This window comes from Moschus berezovskii, chromosome 19 (genome assembly GCF_049115385.1).
Source record: "Moschus berezovskii isolate FMDL1 chromosome 19, NW_MosBer_1.0, whole genome shotgun sequence".
Classification (NCBI taxonomy): Eukaryota; Metazoa; Chordata; class Mammalia; order Artiodactyla; family Moschidae; genus Moschus; species Moschus berezovskii.
In genome coordinates this window covers 45,250,491-45,272,753 of record NC_142478.1, presented here as the reverse complement: position 1 = coordinate 45,272,753, position 22,263 = coordinate 45,250,491, and the positions used below count along the sequence as shown (strand labels likewise).

At 38.3% G+C, this 22,263-nt stretch overlaps 1 protein-coding gene across 1 annotated transcript in view; it reads left to right on the top strand.

Moving 5' to 3' along the window:
* GLRB (glycine receptor beta) overlaps positions 1–19,771 on the top strand; it is an 87,951-nt gene extending 68,180 nt beyond the window's left edge. The window contains exons 8-9 of the mRNA XM_088827836.1: positions 8,579–8,871; positions 19,271–19,771. Coding sequence (XP_088683962.1) covers positions 8,579–8,871; positions 19,271–19,567 — 590 coding nt within the window. The 3' untranslated portion in view covers positions 19,568–19,771. The remainder of the gene's footprint in view (positions 1–8,578; positions 8,872–19,270) is intronic.
* Positions 19,772–22,263: the final 2,492 nt, after the last annotated feature.

Here is a 22,263-nt window from a genome sequence, read left to right as displayed (position 1 = left end):
AGAAGGCAGAGCAAGTGGGCACAGAGAATGTGGCCAACTGTGGTCGTGGGGCTTATCATTGAGTTTGATTTCTTAATAAAGTAGTAAGAAAGATCATGAGTTGCAGGTGTGGTGGGAGAGAGTGTTGTGGGTTTGAAGGGAGAGAGAAAGTAGTAAAGGAACAGAGGAAATACACCCTGACTACCTGGTAGGATCCTGGACCTCTTGAGGTCAATGATCATAAATTTAAAGTGGGATCAGTCAATATGTTGGCAGTGTATGTCATGGCTGGGCTTCCCTGATGGCTCAGATGGTAAAGAATCCACCTGCATTGCAGGAGACCTGGGTTTGATCCTTGGGTCAGGAAGATCCCCTGGAGAAGGAAATGGCTACTCATCACTCCAGTATTCTTGCCTGGAAAATCCTATGGATAGAGAAGCTGGCGGGCTGCAGTCGATGGGGTCACAGTCAGACACGACTAAGCTACTAAGTGCACATGTCACGGCTGCTGCTGCTGCTGCTAAGTTGCATCAGTCATGTCTGACTCTGTGTGACCCCATAGATGGCAGCCCAACAGGCTTCTCTGTCCCTGGGATTCTCCAGGCAAGATACTGGAGTGGGTTGCCATTTCCTTCTCCAATGCGTGAAAGTGAAGTCGCTCAGTCATGTCCAGCTCTTAGCGACCCCATGGACTGTAGCCTACCAGACTCCTCCATCCATGGGATTCTTCAAGCAAGAGTACTGGAGTGGGTTGCCATTGCCTTCTCCGCATGTCATGGCTACAGTCTGGTAATCATGTAGTTAACTTCTCCACCTGGTGGGGGTTTCAGTATCTACATGACGGCTCACAAGATATGACTCAGAATATTATCTATAGCTTTTGAGAAGGAACTAAAGGTTCTTGTGCATGCATGCACACATGCTTAGTCATGTTTGACTCTTTGTGACCACATGGACTGTAGCCCACCAGGCTCCTCTGTTTATGGGATTTTCCCAGCAAGAGTACTGGAACGGGTTGCCATTTCCTCCTCCAGGGGATCTTCCCAACTCAGGGATAGAACGTGCATCTCCTGAGTCTCTTGTGTTGCAGGGAGATTCTTTACCACTGAGCCACTAGGGAAGCCAAAGGTTTTTGACTATGCAAGGAGATCCAACCAGTCCATTCTAAAGGAGATCAATCCTGGATGTTCGTTGGAAGGACTGACGCTAAAGCTGAAACTGCAATACTTTGGCCACCTCATGCGACGAGTTGACTCACTGGAAAAGACTCTGATGCTGGAAAGGTTGGGGGCAGGAGGAGAAGGGGACAACCGAGAATGAGATGGCTGGATGGCATCACCGACTCGATGGACATGAGTTTGAGTGAACTCCGGGAGTTGGTGATGGACAGGGAGGCCTGGCGTGCTGTGATTCATGGGGTCGCAAAGAGTTGGACACGACTGAGCGACTGAACTGAACTGAATGACTAAACTGTTATTATTTGATGTCCTTTGCTTTCGTTTCTGCATTTTCTCACTTCTCTGATTAAACTTATTCTTTGGCTTAAGTTTTTCCACAGACAGAAGGCATGAGGGACAAAGACCGTAGGGCCCTGCTCCACTTCAATAGTGAGCTTTCCTGTTAAACATGTTGTTGGAGATTTGGGTTGTTTCCAGTTTGGGAGTATTACAAATGATGCTACGAATAATCGTGTACAAGCCTCTGTGTGGGCATATGTTTTCATCACTTTTGGATAAACACCTAGAAATGAGATTTCTGCATTTTATGGGGAAAGTATGTTTTACTTTTCTAAAATAGTGTTTATCAATGTAATGATACTGTTTTGCTTGTTTTATATACTCCTCTGTCACATACTTCCAAAACACTTAATTTTTGTGTCTTTTTGTGGTGCCTCTAGTATAATGTTGAATAGAATTGTGAGAGATGTTTATTCCTGACCCTGGGTAGCAATAGTTGAAGCATTCACTGTTGCATATAATACCGACTCTCTATTCCGACTTCAGTCCATTGTGGAGGAGATCAATCCTGGGTGTTCATTGGAAGGACTGATGCTAAAGCTGAAACTCCAATACTTTGGCCACCTCATGCGATGAGTTGACTCACTGGAAAAGACTCTGATGCTGGGAGCGATTGGGGGTAGGAGGAGAAGGGGACGACAGAGAATGAGATGGCTGGATGGCATCACCGACTCGATGGACATGAGTTTGAGTGAACTCCGGGAGTTGGTGATGGACAGGGAGGCCTTTCGTGTTGTGGTTCATGGGGTCGCTAAGAGATGGACACGACTGAGCAACTGAACTGAACTGAACTTACCTTGACTGTTGAATTTTGCCACATGCTTTCTCTGTGCATGTTTAAATGTTTATGTTGTTTCCCTTTATTTGATGAATTTTACTAATTGATTCCTAGATGATAGACGAGTTGGAAAAATTATTAGCACAAACATGTTCATACTATTGATTTTTCCTTTTAATGTCTAGCTGTAGCAATGTGTTCATTCCTATATATTCCTGATATTGTTAACTGGTGAATTTTTTTTTTTTTTTTTACTGCTCTAGCTAAAGGCTTATCCATTTTATTGGTATTTTCAAAAAATCAGCTTTGATTTCATTCATTTTTTTCTATTCATTTTTCTTTTTCATTGATTTTAGCTCTTTGTTTTTTCTTTTCACTTAGTTTAGATTTTTAATTTTTTATTTTTTAAATTAATTTGTTAGGAGTAATAATTTTTATTGGAACATAGTTGATTCATAATGTTGTGTTAGTGTCTATTGTACAGCAAAGTGAATCAGCCATACAGAAACATATACCTACTCTTTTTTATAGATTCTAATAGATTTTATTTGATCTTTTTTTGATGCTTGAAGTAGAAACTCAGTTCATTGTAGGTCTTTCTTTTTTTTTAATTTGAGCACTTAAAGTTACAAATTTCCTTTGTAAGCCCTCCTTTAGCTGATGTGCACAAATGTTGATATATTTTTACCTTCTTTCATTAAAATTTTTTTTATTTACATTATGATTTCTTATTGGGCCCATGGATTTTTTAGATATGGGTAGTTTGGTTTCCAAATATTTAGGATTTTCATAAGTACTTGAATACGATTTGTTTTTAATTTTATCGGGGAACATACTTTATAATTTCAATACTTTTATGTTTGTTGAGCCTTTTTTAATGGCCAGCCTAGCATATATTTCCTAGCATCATCCCATGTACACTTGCAGTGCATGTTTGTCATTGTTGGTATAGTATTCATAAATATGAATGAAGTCAAGTTAGTTGATAGTACTTTTAAAATCTTTCTTGTCTTTTGTCTAGGTCATAGTTATTGATGAGGGTGTTGTTAAAACCTCCAAATCTAATTATGGAATTATGCTTCAGGTATTTTGAAGCTCTGATATTAGACTCACACATATTTGTATTTTACCCAAAAAGAAAAATGAAATTATGTTACTGACTTAGATTAAATTTCAGGATATTCTGTCCATATGGCTATTTTGACCCAGTGTACATTGCCTTTCTCTATTTTTTCCCTATATTTGTTTCAAAAGATTACAAAATGAATTTTCCAATCTTTTCCTAGGATGGCTAGTATTATTTTTTTTTAATTTAGGAGAAAAACATGTATCATTTACCCTAGATTCATTTTGCTTTTAAAAAAAAGGATCGGTTTTGTATTCTAGTTTATTTTTCTTCCTGTCTTTTTTTGATTTGCATTCTTCACTGTTAACAAAAATCAAAGCTTCCTCTGTGAATTTTAGGTAGACTTTGTCTTCAGCTATTTCTTTAACTATAAAAGTGACCTTGGCTGGAATGTCTTATACTTCTTACTCTAAGTAAGCTTTAACATTTTTTTCCCCTGGTATGTAAAATGCATTTGTTGCTGCTAAAAAAGGACTTTTTAAAACAAATAATTTTCAGACATAAATGTAAAAAGATGAGTAACTCAGGTCACAATTCAGATCTCTAGCAGGCCACGTATAGTACCTTTCTTTCTTCTTATAGCCTTTTCTCATCGTCTGGAGCATGGTTCAAGATCTTTTTGATTGTAAGAATCTCCTTCAAAAATTTCAAAGGTATTTTTGGATTTGCACATGGTAACAACTGTAGTTTTGCTTTTAACTGTCCTTTGGTTAGAGTGATGTGAAATGATAACATGCTGATATAATAATTTAGCAGTATTTCTAAATGAATTTTCAATTTATTAATAACAACTACATTGTAATTCATCTCAGTGTGGGATAAAAAAGGTTTGAGGTTTAGATAGTAGCTGCTATGCACAATTTCTCCTAAACTCGCTCTGTTGGTTCTGTTTGTTGTGAATAGAACCCCCTTTCTTTTCCTTTCCATTCTTCACACTTTTTTCCCCTTTTTTTCTTCTTTTCCTCTTTTGGTCTCCTAGCTTTGGAGAAGGAAATGGCAACCCACTCCAGTGTTCTTGCCTGGAGAATCCCAGGGACAGTGGAGCCTGGTGGGTTGCCGTCTATGGGGTCGCACAGAGTCGGACACGACTAAAGCGACTTAGCAGCAGCAGCAGCTTTGGGTAGGAGAAGGCAATGGCAAGCCACTCCAGTACTCTTGCCTGGAAAATCCCATGGATGGAGGAGCCTGATAGGCTTCGGTCCATGGGGTCGCTAAGGGTCGGACGCGACTGAGCAACTTCACTTTCACTTTCCACTTTCGCACATTGGAGAAGGAAATGGCAACCCACTCCTGTGTTCTTGCCTGGAGAATCCCAGGGACGGGGGAGCCTGGTGGGCTTCCGTCTATGGGGTCACACAGAGTCGGATATGACTGAAGTGACTTAGCAGCAGCTTTGGGTATTCCTCTTTAATTCAGTGCATTCCTAGCATACATGCTATTAAAGAATCATTCTACAGATGTTTCCTCTGAGATTGGCCAAATGAGAACTCTCTGGACATCCCACAGCCAATCAGAGTTCACTATAAATAGTGGTCCTTTAAGGTCATTGGAGGGACTGATGCTAAAGCTGAAACTGCAGTACTTTGGCCACCTCATGCGACGAGTTAACTCACTGGAAAAGACTCTGATGCTGAGAAAGGTTGGGGGCGGGAGGAGAAGGGGACGACCGAGAATGAGATGGCTGGATGGCATCACCGACTCTGTGGACATGAGTTTGAGTGTACTCTGGGAGTTGGTGATGGACAGGGAGGCCTGGCGTGCTGTAATTCATGGGGTCGCGGAGAGTCGGACATGACTGAGCGACTGAACTGAACTGAACTGAACTGAAGGATTTTATCACTATAAAGTATTTTCTTTATACTGATGAGCTAAACAACTTTCTCTTCACTCTGAATTCTTTATAAATGTTTTTGTCCAGGTCAGTTCTTTATGTAATTTATTATTGCTTTAATTTATATTATTTGTCGGCCATAGCATTTAATATATGTAGACCTCCACATCTATTTATCAGAATTGATATAAATTTTATGGCATATTCCCTGATTTGAAATCTGAACTTGATTAGTTTTTGAACTAGGGAGAGAAAATTAACAAATGACAAATAAGGACTATATATTTTAAACATCTGTAGAAATATTAAACCAAGAAGTCCTGAAATTTATTAGAGAGGTGCTCCATTAAATAGGGATATGTTATTAAGAATACAATATTAAAATTATAAAAATCCACATTTGTGTGAATGATGGGCTTCACATGTCTTTTTATTGGTTCATAATATAGTAAAATTCAGGCAAAATTTCACTATGGGTTAGTTAGAAGTTAAGTAATCCCATCTGACAGCTGTCTTAAGAAAATACTGAATCGTTTGTCTAGAGAAATATTATTTTCTCAGATTTCTTATTTTAGGATAAAAGAGCAAATGGTCGTTTCCTATTTTAATATGATTTCCTGTAGGCAAAGTACACAGTTATGTTCCTCAATTCATCTCCATTTCCATTCCTACTTCTTCAGAGTGATACAAATCTTAATGGAGTTGGCCACCATGGTTTTTATTAACTTAACACCTGGGACTTTAAATACCTCCCAAATGTCCATTAATATCCTATTCCTCCTAATTCTTCTCTGCTTCTTTGATCCCCTTTTTCTGACGCCCGAGCATCCCTGCCTCAGAGTCCCTTCCCTTTTCACCATGACTCCCCTGAATGATACTGACCAGTTTGTCCTTTCACAAGTTCCCAGGTGCCCGGTGCTGAGTGGTGGTTACCAGTTTTTTGTTTCTAGACGCTTATCTGACCTAACTAGGTATTTTCCTCTCAAAGTCACACCTTTTCTGTGGCCTCCTATTCCTGTCATGTATTTCATGTTTCCCCAGCCGTTCTGTCCAGAACTTCGTCTCAGTTTACCTTCTTTCTTTAACCGGAAACCAAGTTTTAAAAAGTGTTTCCTCTGAAATCCCTCTTTCTACATCAATCCTGTCATTCATTTTGTTATTCCTTGTTTCTGCATCTCCTATTTTCTCTTTCTTAGTCTATTTCTGTATCCCTACCAGAGGGACATTACTGAAACATTCTTTTGATAATAACATTTCTCTACCAAAAAGAGATCCACGCTAGGACTTTCAAGACCTTCTGTAATCTGGCACTATTCTCCATTTCATTCGTAAGGTTTCTAATATGCCAAGATAAACGTTCAGGTATGCTACTAAATTTGCTACAATGTGATCCATTCTGTGTTGTTGATGAGAATGGGATACTATGAAAGCGCAGAGAAAACGGTCAGTATAGTCTATCTCAAGGCCCCTTTTTGCTTAAGTTGACATAACATTTGATTAAGAAAAAATGATTTGGAAAAATGACTTACCAAATGAGTGCCCATAAGTATAATTAACTGAGGTTAGGACAATGATTGAGAAGATTTTGGATTTTTATGCTACTTTTCACTTCCAGGTTAGAAAACATTAAAACCTATGTTAACTTTTAAAATATAGTGCTATTATATAATTAGTTTCCATCAGGATGAAGGTTAGTTACTGTAATAGTAAATGAGATGTTTAGCAAGCTGAAATATATATGTAATATTATATATATATATGTAATATTGTTATATATGTGTATATACTTAATATTGTTTCTATCTACAGAAGTTATATTTTACAAAAAGTCTCTCTTTCTGGGAGAGTCTCTTAGCTCTTCAATATTTACAAACAAAAATAAAAAATCTCTACACCTTTCAGAAGCCTCTGAAATGATGCAACTGGTGGAATATATGTTTTTCAGTGTTTCAGCTGATTAGTGATACTAGTATAGTACTTAACTGTATTCCCAGTGCAAGAGCAAAGATAGCCAAGTACATAGGGTAATATATTCACTAGCTCTCAGAAGTGGTCACATCTAGGAGCAAAAAAGAGCACATAGCCCCATACTTGAAATTCACTCTCAGAGCCGAGGCAAACCTGCTCCTGCTTGACTTAGAGTGAGGCTTCCTTGACCTTTCCTGAGGCTCCAGCCCAGTATGTGGTGGTGATGGTCCCGACGAGTCAGGCTTCCCAGCCCCTCTTCTGAAAATACCAAGGAAGGAAGACCCAGGGAAAGTTTAGGAGTGTGGCAGGAGGAGGGAGAAAGAGGGAGATGAATTATTGCTATTCTCCTTTGGGATTTTACACTTATTTGACTTAAACTGATACCCATAAAGTTTAATAAAACATATAGCAAGATTTTATTCTTTGCTTAAAAAACTAGAATCATTTGTTTTCCCTGAAATAATCCAGGATATTCCCTGCTTTGTCTTTTCTATTAGATTTTTAAAAATTTTGAACCTTATCAGAAAATTGCTTCACATGTTCTATTCTTGTTCTGACTTAGTAGTTCAGGGAGCAAAACTCAGCTCTATAAATGTTTAGAGTAAAGCTAAGAAGTGAAATAACTTCTCTAATCAGAGAGCTCTGTGGCTTCCTTAGAGATACTATGGAATAGTTTTAGATGTCTTTAATATTTAGACAAGATCCAAATGGTGGTTTTTATACCTTGATTTACGTTTATATTTATTTTAAAAAAATGTTAGGTGTTTACATGCATCCTCACCCACATTAAATAATTCCTTCATAAAAATTATATACATAGTATTTCTTCTACTCTTCATGCTTTAAACGAACTTGAGTGACAGTGGGTTACTAGAGAGGTGGTGGTGGTTTAGTCTCTAATTCATGTCTGACTCTCGTGACCTGAATGGACTGTAGCCCACCAGGCTTCTCCATCCATGGGATTTCCCAGGCAAGAATACCAGAGTGGTTTGCCATTTCCTTCTCCAGTTACTGGAGACAGATTTCACCAAAGAGCAGTGATTGTAGAACATTTCATGGGGGTAAGAAGCATCTTGGAGAAGGAAATGGCAACCCACTCTGGTATTCCTGCCTGGAGAATCCTCATGGACACAGGAGCCTGGTGGGCTGCTGTCCATGGAGTCGCACAGTCAGACATGACTGAAGCGACTTAGCATGCATGCATGCATTGGAGTAGGAAATGGCAACCCACTCCAGTATTCTTGCCTGAAGAATCCCAGGGACAGAGGTGCCTGGTGGGCTGCCATCTATGGGGTCGCACAGAGTCAGACACGACTGAAGTGACTTAGCAGCAGCAGCAGCAACAAGAAGCATCTTGAACTCTGGTCTCTGTCCTGCAGGAATCTTCTCAGTACTGAGCTTGGCCTCTGAGTGCACAACCCTGGCTGCAGAACTTCCCAAGGTGTCCTACGTGAAGGCGCTGGACGTGTGGCTCATCGCATGTCTCCTCTTCGGCTTTGCATCCCTGGTAGAGTACGCAGTCGTCCAGGTGATGCTCAATAACCCCAAGCGAGTTGAAGCAGAGAAAGCCAGAATTGCCAAGGCTGAGCAAGCAGATGGGAAGGGGGGAAACGTGGCTAAAAAGAACACTGTGAATGGTACAGGCACACCTGTTCACATCAGCACCTTGCAGGTAAGGATGACGTCTGACGTCAGCCAGTGAAATGCATTCTGTGGGTGTAAAGGTTTGGTAGAATTGATTCACACTCATTTCTTACTCACAGACAAGAAGGAATTAAGCTCAATCTACTTTCTGGAAAAGAATAGAACACTTAGCGAATCAACCATCAAATTGCTAAATGACTTCCGTGGAATTCAAGGATGGTTAAATTCCTTCAGTATGATGTTCACTATCAAATGTGGAGGTCTTGCCCAAACTCTAGACCTTCCGACTATTTCTCATGTGACAATCCTACATGAACGGCCAGGGGACTGTGGGGGAAGCACTGAGGGCATAGGGAGCCCATGTTCTTGATTCAATCTCCCACCTCTTCCTCATCAAGTTGGAGGGCTTCACAAAGCACATATCAGGCAGGCTACTTCTTTATTGGGTGCCTGGCCCATAGGGAAACTATGCCCATGGTTTGGTATATGTCCAGTGCAGGGTGAGTAGCTGGAGAAGAACTGAAAAACCATAACCTTGCCTTGTCGCTTGGTGATGGGGCTAAGAATAGTGAACAGTGCCTCCAGATTCAGGTAATGATAAGTCCTTGAGCCACAGGCAATGTCATGGGTTAAGGACACCTGTCCACTTATCCCATTATGCCTACTTGATATCCTCAAGTCGAGAAGACTGTCATCCAGGGGACCAATTCCATGGAACTTAGCATGGGAAGTTCCACAACAGACTAACAGGTCCAGACCATTCTGCAGCTGGGAAACTTTGCCTACCTGCCGACCCCGGCCCCAGACCATGTCCATTTGCTCACCACCACCACCACCACCACTGAACCCTAGGGTGTTAGACACACTTTTAGATATGAGGCCAGTAAACAGTTCTTAGGTGGTTCTGCTTGCAACTCTCTTTTTGGTTTGTTTTTCTGTTAAGTCATCAACTCACTTTCTGAGCCTACAGTCAAGTCTGCTTGCAAATTCTTCATTGCTACCTTGTAGGGAGGTTCCTCAGGCCCTAGAGCTCTCTATGCCCTATTCCTCTTCATGAAGAATAAGTATAAAATATCCATTAATGTGGAGTTATCATGACTTTAACGAAATCTTGTGTTTAACATATCTCTTTCCATCCTTTTCCATGCATCATGTCTATATCATTCTATGTGAAATGAGTTTCTTGTGGGCAACATATGGTTGGCTGATGGCTTTTAATCTTCTCTGGCATGATCATGTTTTAATTTTTGTGTTTAAATCATTTAAATTTAATGAATTTATTGATATGCTAGGGCTTTAGTCGATTTTATATTTTATTTCCTGTGTATTCTATATTTTTTAAATCTTTCTTTTTTCCCTTTTGTGTGGATTGCTTGAACTGTTTCTAGCATGACATTTTGAGTTTCCTGTATGGTTTGTAAGTGTATCACTAGCTGGCTTGATCATTGTTCTAGGTATTATATTATATATATGCATGAATTTTTCAATCTCTTAATGTCATTATGTTACAAATTCGTGTGATGTTACCTCTCATAACACCTTTTATTTTCCTCTCTATATGACAGAATTCTTGAATATATTCCTTAGAACCTAATTAGAAAGTGTTATAAATTTTTGCTGCGCCATCAAAAATAATTTGGAAAACTCAAAGGGAGAAGGAAAGTTTTTTGTATTTGTGGATACTTTTCATTTCTTTGATCTTTCTTTTATTGTGATTTTGCAAGGTTCTTTTATTATTTTCTTTCCTTTTAGAGAATTTCCTTTATCCATTATTTTAGATAGCTCTTCTGGTGACAGATCCTTCTAATTTTCCTTCATCTGGGAATGTCTGGGTTTCCCTTCATTCCCAAATGATGATTTCACTGGGAATAGGATTCCTGGCTGATGATTCTTTTCTTTCAGCACTTAAAAAATGTGTTCCTTCCTTCTGGCCTCCGTGACTTCTGAGAACTCTGTTTCATTCACATTGTTTTTCTTCTTTAGGTAAAGTCATTTTTCTCTGTATGCTTTTAAGATTTTTTTTTTGTCTTTACTGTTGAGAAGTTTAATTATATATTTTGATGTAGTTTACTCAGGGTTCATCCTGTTTGGAGTTTGTTCAGCTTGTTAAAAATGCAGGCTTTACTGTATAGCACATGGAACTCTGCTTAATGTTATGTGGCAGCCTGGATGGGAGGGAAGTTTGAGGGACAGTGGGTACATGCATGTGTATAGCTTGGGTCCCTTCGCTGTTCACCTGAAACTATTAAATCGTTAATTGGCTATACCCCAGTATAAAATTAAAAAGTTTAAAATAAAAAGATGCAGGCTTAGGCTTCTTACCAAATGGGAAATTTTTTCAGTGATTATTTCTTTGAGTACTTTTACCTCGTCCTTCCAGGACTGTGATGCCAGAAATGTTAGATGCTCTGTTGTGGGCCCATACGTCACCAGTGCTCTGCTCATCATCCTGGTCAGTTCTCTGCCTTTTGTTCAGACCCAGTAATTTCTCCTGTTATATCTTTAGTTTATGGATTCTTTCCCCCACCCTTCATCTTCCTGTTGAGCCTATCCACTGATATTCATATTTTGGTTCAGCATGTTTTTCAGTTATAAAATTGCCATTTGGTTTTTCTTTTTCTTTCTTTCTTTCCATTCCTTCCTTTCTTTTCTCTCTTTCTTTGCAGGGATTTTGTACTTCTTTTCTCAGGCTTCCCATTTCTCATTTGTTCCAAACCTGTTCATAATTGCTGATTGATGCATTTTTGTTATGCATGCTTTAAAACCGTTCTCGGATAATTCTAACATGTTTCACCTTGGTGTTGATGTCTACTGATTGTTTTTTTTTTAATTTCAATTTTATATCTTCTCCTGCTCTTTGGATGATGAGTGATTTTTCTATTGCAACTGGACATTTCATATTATGTGATGAGGCTCTGCATCTTTGTAAACTTTCTGTTGTTGCTGCCTTCCTCTGAGTGTTCTTCCAGGAGAAGGAAGACTGCCATTTCCTTGCTGCCAGATGGGCCCCTCACAGTTAGGTGAGGGCTCCCATTGCTGTCTGGTGGCATTGCGCATCTTTTCTTCCCAGTGTGGCCTCCTGACACTGCGGTGCCTCTGTATGCCTGGCCATGGGGAGAACCCTGCCTCCTAGGACAATGAGCCAGAGAAAGAGGAGAAGCAATGTGGTGCTTGCTGCTGGGTGGGGAGGCAGCCCTGCCTGCACCATCCCCTCCAACACCCACTGCTCCCCAGTGAGCAGGGCCTTCTTACTGGTCCAGGTGGAATGAGGGCCAGCTCCATGCTTGGCCTCCTGCAGTACCCTCCAGGGAGGGCTGGGCACCTGTCACAGCGTCTGGAAGGCAGGATGCAGCTACCTGCCTGGTCCTTGCTGGTGTGGATAGGGGTGGAGCCACAGCTGTTCCTGTGATGCTGGGCTCTAGTAGAGAGGTTATTGTGTGAAAGGTTTCTCTCTCCCTAAGCTGCCCCTTCCTTTGTCCTCTGTCTAGAAGGAGGGGCTGTTATTGGGGCTATTTCTGTCTGAACCCATTGGCATTTTCAGTTCCTAATCTAGGACATCTAAAGTGAAAAAGAAATGCAAGAACTCACCACCGTGTCCTTCCTTGGCCCCCAAGGTCTACAGTTGACCTGCTTCCTTTTCTCCACCTCCACAGCTTTATGTTTGCTTTTTAGGATGTCCAGGGTGTGCCGCCTCAACCTTCCTGGGAGCAGAAGGGCCCCATGTTCTTTCGAGGCCCCGCAGCATCCTCCTTGTAGCTGTACCTTGCCTCCTGCATTCTTGTGAATAAATAGAGATGTATCAGTGGGCTGCTCTTAAGCATCTGTTCATGTTGCAACCCTCCTATCTACTAATCGAGTTCAGACCTACTGCCTTCATGCATCAGGAACACACCTTCTCAAAGAAATCATGGTTCTCTTTCCCAGGATTTTACTTTCTTCACTGTTACCACCAGTGCCACCCAGTGGTACCTAAAAGAGCCAATGACTGATGAAAAAGGCTCATGTTGGCACATCAGAGAACTGGCATTTCTTTGTGAGAAGCTTAGGATTCCCTTCTGAAACGTACACGTGTTTCTCCAGGGCAGTAACAGAAGGAGGGATCCCTGAGGCCCTTACACCCCAGGGTGATGTTCACTCTTTGAGTTTTTGACTCTGTCAACCCCTCCATTCACATCTCCCTGTCTTTTCCCACTTCCTCATGTTTCCAGCCCACTGATATCCCAACACACTGACCCGAGCCCTGGTCAAGAGATCTGGATTCACACAGTGAAGCTGTGCTAAAGAATAGGTGTCTGGTCTCCAGCAGTGTCAGAGTCAGCTCCGTCGTCTGAAATGTCCTGGGTCCTGACTAACTGCAGAAATTCCGTCACAAAGAATGCCACATGAACTTGGAATCTTAACATATTCTGCTGACTGGAGAAAAATGCACAAACTGAAAGCTGAGACTTATGTTTTATTCAGGGGGTATTCTTAGGACTTCAGTCCTGGGAGACTGCATTTCAGAGAACGCTGAGAGAACTCCTCCAAAGAGAAAGAGGGGAGCCAGGTTACACAAGAGTCTTTACAACAAATACTAGGTGGTTGGAAGAAAAGGTTATTGTTAATCTTTTAACGGATTAAAAACCAGACTTCTCAAGTTAATGAATTTAGCTCTTTTCTCTGTAAGGGAAGATGCAAGAGTCTGGGCTCAGTGAAGTCATTTCTCTGATGTGCACCTCAGCTGTCTGGGCCAGGACCCTATGTTTTCTCATTCTGAGTCTCCTTGGGGTGCATCACTGGGGGCAGCTGCAGGACAGACTGCCAAATGAGGGGCATCCTGTTTCCATCCTGAGTTCCCTCAGGGCTCTCTGGAGAGGTGGGTGGTGGCTGTTACGTGATTGGTTAATGATTGCAACCTTCTTTGTTTACTGACATGCCAGCAGAATTTTAGGTCTTAATTTCATGAACCAGTGTCTTGGTGGAAACAGATTCTTTACACTCAGATTTTCAGAATAATAGAGAACATGCCAGCATGATCTGTGAACATAGATATAAAAGATAAGTAGGATCCAGGATATTAGACTGGATTATCCTAAATTTGGCTTTCAAGCTTTAAAATAACTACCCAATGAATAAAAGAACATATTTAAATAATTTAAATAAATCAACATATTTTAAAACTCCTATGTTTTTATTCTTTATGTTTTTAGCAACTAGTAATAGCATACATGCCTGGATTCTGAAACTACTAGAACATTTTGATACTAAAGTCATAGAATAATGCTTTACAGCTGAAAAGTTGGCCAGAGGTTTTCATCTCCAGGGTTTTCCTGGTAGCTCAGCTGGTAAAGAATCCACATGCTGTGCAGGAGACCCCAGTTTGACCCCAGTTAGGAAGATCCACTGGAGAAGGGATAGGCTACCCACTCCAGTATTCTTGGGCTTTCTTGGTGGCTCAGCTAGTAAAGAATTCCCCTGCAATGTAGGAGACCTGGGTTTGATCCCTGGGTTGGGAAGATTCCCTGGAGAAAGAAAAGGCTACCCACTCCAGTATTCTGGCCTGGAGAATTCCATGGACTGTATAGGCCATGAGGTCACAAAGAGTCAGACACGACTGAGTGACTTTCACTTTTCATCTCCAGAAGTCAATTTAAGATACTCTTATTTCTTACAAAATGAAATTTCCAAGATGCACAGGAACCTTTGTGAAATCTGTATCCTGAGACAAGCTTCAAAATGAAAATGAGTCCAAAAATAACTCAACTTTAATAGGCACATCCAACTTACAGCAAATGTGTAAGATTGACAAATTCAGAAGATTGTTATACATTGACACATGAAAGAAAATATGAAAAAGGAAATTTAAAAACCATTGCCCTTTTAATTTATTGATTTTGCTGATGTAAAATATAATTATGACTTTAGTTTCAAAATACTTTTGTTCTAGTATATTTTGCTTTTCAAAAGACAAATTTTTGCTCAGAACTTCAATCAGGGAGTATATCACTTATTTTCAGACAGAATAACAATGGTGATTAATGGAAACACAGTGAAATTTGAATTGTAGAAATATTTTGATACTGATTTTTAAAATCACTTGCCATCAAGCATATATAATTGTTTAGGTTTCTCCCTTCCCTAAATCTAGTACTTCCTCCACAAATCCTAATATTTTGTTTATTGATTTGTTTCATTCATATATTTCTACTTTTATTCAATCAAAACAGTTGAAGACCTATTGCTGTTCACATGAACCTATTTCCAACCCCAAGTAGCCTTCATAGTCTTCCTTCATGGCTCAGTCAGTAAAGAATCTACCTGCAATGCAGGAAACCGAGGTTTGATTCCTGCGTTGGGAAGATCCTCTGGAGAAGGAAATGGCAACCCACTCCAGTATTCTCGCCTGGAGAGTCCCATGGAAAGAGAAGCTTGGCGGGCTACAGTCCTTGGGGTCACAAGAGTCAGACATGACTTAGTGACTAAACCACCACTAGTATCCACCAGATGAGTCAGAGCTGCAATTCATGTAGCATGAATATGATTGCTATTTCTTCATGATAATGATACATATTTTAAGAATTGATTTAAATATGGTACAATATATAGGAATTATTCCCTTCTGAGCATCTTTATCATCTATAGAGGATACCTTTATCACTATGAAATCACGCCTAAGTCTTCTGGCCAAGAAATATTGTCATTTAAAAAAAGAGAAAAATTATTTATTTTTTGTTCCAGCCAACATCTCCCTAAAATTAAAAAAAAAAACAGAAAACACTGTTTACTGTGATTCGCCTTTGCATGTGTGCAGATTCAAGCTGCAAAGGACCACAAAGACAATCTTAGAGGCTTCAGCTGGAAGCCTGTGGAAGTTCTTATGTGCATCGTTTTTTATCCTTGACAGTCTCATTATCGTAGCTTTAATACCTCATTTTTGCTACCAGTAATTTTCAGAAATGACAGGTTTATATAATGAAAGTAAATGAGTCACATGTTCATAAGAAGAGCAATGGGGGAATTACAAATTAGAGAATCATAGTACGAAGAGCACCTTTAAGAATGTGTTAAGTAGGGTTTCTGTCTTACTTTAAGGAGTTCATTTAGTCCCTATGTATATGATATTATGATGCTTAAAATAGTATTTATTTTGTAAATATTTATTAAATAGTATTTATTTTTAAGTATTTATTAAATGGTATTTATTTTGTAAGTACAAAATAGTATTTATTTTATCTTTGTACTCATGTAAATATTTGTTTTGATATTGATGTGCAGAGTAATAACTCAAGAAAGTTATGTTTGTATAAAGTCTTTGATGAGCAGAAGAAGATGAGGTCAGTTAACTAGGTAAAGAATTATGAGTGGTAGGGAACCTAATTTTATTCCTTATTCAATTCTGTCACATCATTGAAAATTACTTCCATTGTAGACGTTCTCTCCACCAACACTCACACACACATACTCACACCCTTCATTTCAAATATCAAAATCTCCAAATATATTTATAGAAGAGGTTTTAATAAATGATTAAACATTTAGTATAACCAAACTGAAGATTTTGGGGGTGCTTTTTCATTTTATCACTTTCACATTGAAGTAATTATACTTGTTTTAGGTATTTACTATATTTAGACAGTCTTTCAGAATAAATATAACAGGCATTGTCTACATTTTTAATAAAATGTATAGATCTTAATACAATTTTTTGATTAACATTGCTGACAGAATTTATTAATAAAAATAAATTTATGTTAAAAACTAGAAAATTTGAGGTGTTTAAATGTATGACTTAGATTATAGTATCATATAAATTTGGCTACTTGTCCGGTTACTGGCAAATAATGAAACCATTCGTGAAGTCATGAATGAAATACAGCTCAGAGTAAATGCATTTCTGTAGTAAATATGTACAGCCTTTTTTGTAAAAAAGTAAAAAAAAGAAACTGATAAGAATCATGCTTCCTGAGTTACTTTCAGAAGCTTAAGTCCTCCTTTGTTTTGCTATGTGGATTCCAAAGCATCATTAGTGATTTTGGAATGGAGGATTCTAAAGGGAGGAAGAGTCTGAAGTACCCACAGAAGGTTGCTCTGAGCGTGAAAATAATGCAAAGGTTTGTTACATAGAGGCTGTTCCCCATTTCTGTTCCCGTGCAGGCTGTGACTCAATCTTTATACAGTTCGCTTACACATCCTTCAAACACTGAAAAACTGGAGCTTCAAATTGTGTCTTCTGTTTGTGATACTAACTGGGAAGGTGTGTGAGTGGAAACGTGTGTGTGTGTGTGTGTGTGTGTGATGATGGACTGCTTGCTGAAAGTGACCTTTTAAGATGTCAAATTGGGGAATTTAAATAGAAGACATGGAAGTATATTTTAAATATATGTATTCAAGCATATATATGAAAGATTTGCCAAAGTTGCATTTAATTACTTCGATTCTAGTTGCTAGCTTTGTTCTGTCTCATTATATTGATGAGTCCCTATTTTCTCCAGACATTTTCCTAGATGCTGTGTAAAATTGATTTGGATCAGACTCTGGATCAGTGGTAACTCCATCAAGACATAATTCCCCTTTAAGCCCCACTGGGCTCTCACACTGGGGTGACTGGAATTACACATTAAAAAATGGGGATCAGGAATCCCCTTTTTTCAGGTTCGCTTCCTTTAGCTCAAAGTCCTATCAAACCAGGATGGAGCTAAACAGACATTTTCTAAATATTTTAATATATTGATGATTCGCATTTTTTTAAACATGTAAGACATTCAAGAAGGATGAACTTCCAGAGCCTCAATCCCGTTCCTACTTGTTAACAGTTTCTTGTATACTCTCTGTTTATTATTTGTTCATTTGGGTCTTAGTTGAGACACATGGCATCTTCTGCTCTGGTACGCGGGCTTCTCTAGTTGAGTCGCATGTGCTCAGTAGTTATGGGCGTACAGGCTTAGTTTCTGTGCAGTATGTGAGATCTTAGCCCCACAACCAGCAGTCGAACCCATGTTCCCTGCGTTGGAAGGCAGATGCATAACCACTGGACCACCAGGGAAGTCCACTTCTTGTGTGCTTTTGTACTGTTATACTTACCTAAACAGCTTTTTCAAACGTTCTTACCCAGCAGGACTGGACAAATATCTATGTGGTCTAATGATATAATGGGAAAGCCAACATTTGTAAACCAGCTTTAAAAAGCATTACTAGTGCTTGTTCAAGATTGAAAAATATAGAACTCACTTAAATGCACAAAGCCAGGATGATGTGTAAACACATTTTCACTTGTTTTTTCACTCAGCGTATGTTGGTTGTCTTTGCTATCCTCCTCTAAACACTGCCACCTGACTTTGCCCAGAAAACATGCCTCAGTGTCTGTTCAGATAAAGGACAGTGTCCTGGCATCTGGAAGACTGTTGGAGAATAATTTGTTTTATGTCTAACATTGAACATGATTTTTACCCAGGCATAACCTAGTAAATATAAATAGAATTCAAAAAATTACTCAACATGTTATAATAATAAGGCAAAAAATAGTGTAACTCTAGTATACTCAGAGTTATGGTAACATGGGTTCCTTTTTTGGTAAAAGTAGTAAATATTTTAGTGAAGACTGCAAAGGTGAATCACAAAGGTTGGAAGTAAGAACAGTGGAAGATTAAGCCCTGGAGGCACTCCTTAAACCACTGGTCAGCACTATACATCTGTCTTTTCCAGGAACTTTTCTGATGGCCAGAGAGAGTTCAGTGTGAAATAATGATTTTGTATATTATAGGAACTTGAGTCAACTTTAGAAATTCAGAGATGATCAACTGAATATTTTCTGTAGGATATGATCTGGTTGAAATATACACAATTTCTTTGGATTCTCTAGCTATTTTATCTTTAGTCAACAAGTGATGAATGCCTTTCATTCACCAGTTTTTGGTTCATGATCATTGTGACCATTTTTGCTTATTTGTGAGTGTGGTTTATAGATAGTCTGTCTCACTGAAGGGATACATGCTTCTGTCATTTATAAACCACTCAGTTTGGAAATAGAATCCCTAGGAAAATCAAAGGTTAGAAGCACCAGAAGATGTTTGTCTTCTGTATAGTCTACTAATATGATGTGTGTCATAGTTCAATGTTGGATTTTTATTATTAATCAGTCTTTTAGCTGAGAACTCTCACAAGCCTGGGAGCACCTAAAATAAATGATGATAGGTACCTTGATCCCTTAACATAAAACAACCTCCTGAAAGTTTATGCCCATGACTTAAGCTGTTACATAGGCAACATTTTAGAGCCATTAATGTTCAGGTAATTGTGTGGTTTAATCAGTGGACTATTATTTCTGTTAGTGGATTAAATGAGCCACTAGCCAACTGAATAAGCCATAAAAATTTTTAAAATATGTTTGTGAAGAATCTTTATAAATAGAAAAATTCTCAATACCCACTGTCTTTAATTTTTATTCTCAGGTTGGTGAGACCAGATGCAAAAAGGTTTGTACGTCCAAGTCTGATCTGAGATCTAATGACTTCAGCATCGTGGGAAGCTTACCGAGAGATTTTGAATTGTCCAATTATGACTGCTATGGAAAACCCATTGAGGTCAACAACGGACTTGGGAAGTCTCAGGCCAAGAACAACAAGAAGCCACCTCCTGCCAAACCCGTTATTCCGACAGCAGCGAAGAGAATCGACCTTTACGCGAGAGCCTTGTTTCCTTTCTGCTTCTTATTTTTCAACGTTATCTACTGGTCTATATATTTATGATGAGCCCTTCCCATTCATGTGAAGTGAAATCCCATTGCATTGTGACCAACCTCGTTCATAAATGCCAGTCTGTGAACAATCTTTGCATTTTCATAGCAGTATATTGCATTTTGGATGCCATGGGATTGTAACACAAATATGGCACCTTCAGTGGAATGGCAGCATGATAGTGTTACGTCTGTGCTCTAATCATGATGTACTTAGGTAAAGCAAACATAATTGCTTTAGGAATAAATGAAGGATAAGCATACTACATAAAATAAAATCCAAACATTTCTCTCCAGTTAGTGTAAATCGCAAACACTTCAGAAAATTCTGATAATAATGGTATGCACGCTGAACCCTGTTAAGATCAGCATTCCAATGTATGTAGCATTTCAAATCTTCCTTGTAACTTTCAGAGAAAGCCATCTTATTCTTGTATAATTTTAGATGGTATTATTACATATAAAGCAAAATTATATTACATATGGTATAACTTTATAAGTAGAAATATATCAGCTATAATTATGTGGGGGCTGTGGAGAAATAAAGTTCAAAAAGATTCCTAATTTGTAAAGTCAGCTAATTTTAAAATGTGCCCGTGTTGGCAATGCCAGACAATAAAATCCAGTAAGCATTTTTGAAACAAAGGGAAATCTAGATTTACCTACATTCGTGCTGAATTCTGGTTTCTGATAAGAAAGTAGATATATTGATTAAATATTTCTGATAAAAGAAATTCTATTTAGTCCACTTTAAAACCTAAATATATTTTCATGGATTTTATTTTGTTGATACAGAGTATACAGAATCATTGTGCCTTAAAAAAGAGTCATAAATATTTTAAATTGGAATATAGTAAAGAATATTGTGATTTCATACCATTTTTAAGAAACCGAGAAGAAAATACCTTATTACTAGAAGTAACTTGAGTTAGGAAGAAAAATCCATAATCTTTAAATTAAAATCATTAAAAGATTTTAGCTTCTTTATTTTATTAAAATGCTAGCATATTTTAAAGTAAAATTAATTTTTTTCATTTCCTTTTTTCTTATTTGAATAATGTTTGACTTGTTACAAAACATTTAACAAGTAAATGATTACTTCATTAGGCCTTACCTCTAGTTGCATTTTCTTTCTTGCTAAAAGTCTGGACTACTTAAATTTACTTGCTTTGATCTTGTTCCAACTTGAAAATAAGTACTTTCTGGTCTGTAAGACTTAAATTTCCTAGTAATATCAGAGCCAAAGTACCTTTTTATTTCTCCATAGCTGATACTAGGACTATCAGTAATCCACGTAACATAAACATGAGGCCAAATAAGTATATTTATGTGGAGAATTTCGTAGCAGCTGAGATCTTCGATGGTTAATTCAATAATAAAGTGTGTTTACATACAGTTTATGCAAACTGCAACCTATAATTCAAGGCTATTTTATTGAAGACTTTAATTTGTAAAAGAGTCACTGATTACAAATCCTTACAAAATTAGATGTATCAAATCCTCTGTGGTCTTTCAGCACCCTCTAGTTGCAAAAGCTTAGCCATCTGAATCATTTTAAAATCGCCACAAGTCACCCTATCGGTAGACTTAACATCCTGCTAGGACCCAGGGCAGTAGTATCTTAATGGTACTGTGATAGGAAAAAAGTGTCTTGAAAAAGACTTAGACCATTTAAATTTGTATTAATAATAATTATACTTCCTTATAGTCTCTTTTCTTTATCCTTGCAAATTTCATTCATATTAGGGAGTTTGATTTCCATACAGTTTTAAGTGGGATATGTACCCAATGGAAAATAGGTCTCATTTTGTAAGAATTTATTTCTTGAAAATAATGTGAATGAATTTCTTTCTGTAATATAATATTGCAGCCTCCTAACATCCATTTTACTACCCAAATATATATAAATAGCTATCCCAGGATTAAGTGTGTGTATATAACTACAAATGGAACATTACACAATGATCATAATGCAGTACAATCAGTGTCCACTAGCAGTTGCTTTCTACTGTTATGTTGAGAATTTAGCCAATTAACCCCAGGGTAGTTCTGATCTGTGTACTTTAAATATTATGTCTTTCTAGGAAACTTGCGGTATTTACCTGGATATCAGTGTTGCAAATTCTATCTTTCCAAAATAAAAATGATCTTCTCCTTACAAATCAGTGGCTTCTCTTATTTTCTGTTTCTGATTTAAAAAATCTCACTATTTCAATCCTCTGAGGTCCATCCACCTTCCTTTCTCACATGGTACCCGCTGTCAAGTTCCAAGCCCTAAACTTCTCTCCCTTACGCTGACCACCTGGTGTCCATTTCTGCAAACACCACCCAATTTGCTTCCCTTTTATCTTCATCAGACTGTTTACAGGAGTCTGAAGGCTCCCTCCTTCATAACTGTTTTGAATTTACTTTGTGATGTTTATTTTTTAATTGCATAAGTAATACATAGATATCTTGTTGCATTAGAAAAACAGATGTATTTAAAGTAAGCACTTATGCTGGTGTTATCACCTTCTTTCTATAAACTCTGCTCTCTTCCCAGAGGTCACCACTGTCTTTTGAACATCTAGACCTTACACTAGGCATCTGCAACATCTATCTACTTTTTAAATATAAAGGACAATTTAACATAAATGGAATTTTACCATATGTACAGCTTTTCAGTTTATTAATTTTTCATCTATTGGAGATCTTTCTATTTGGGGTCAT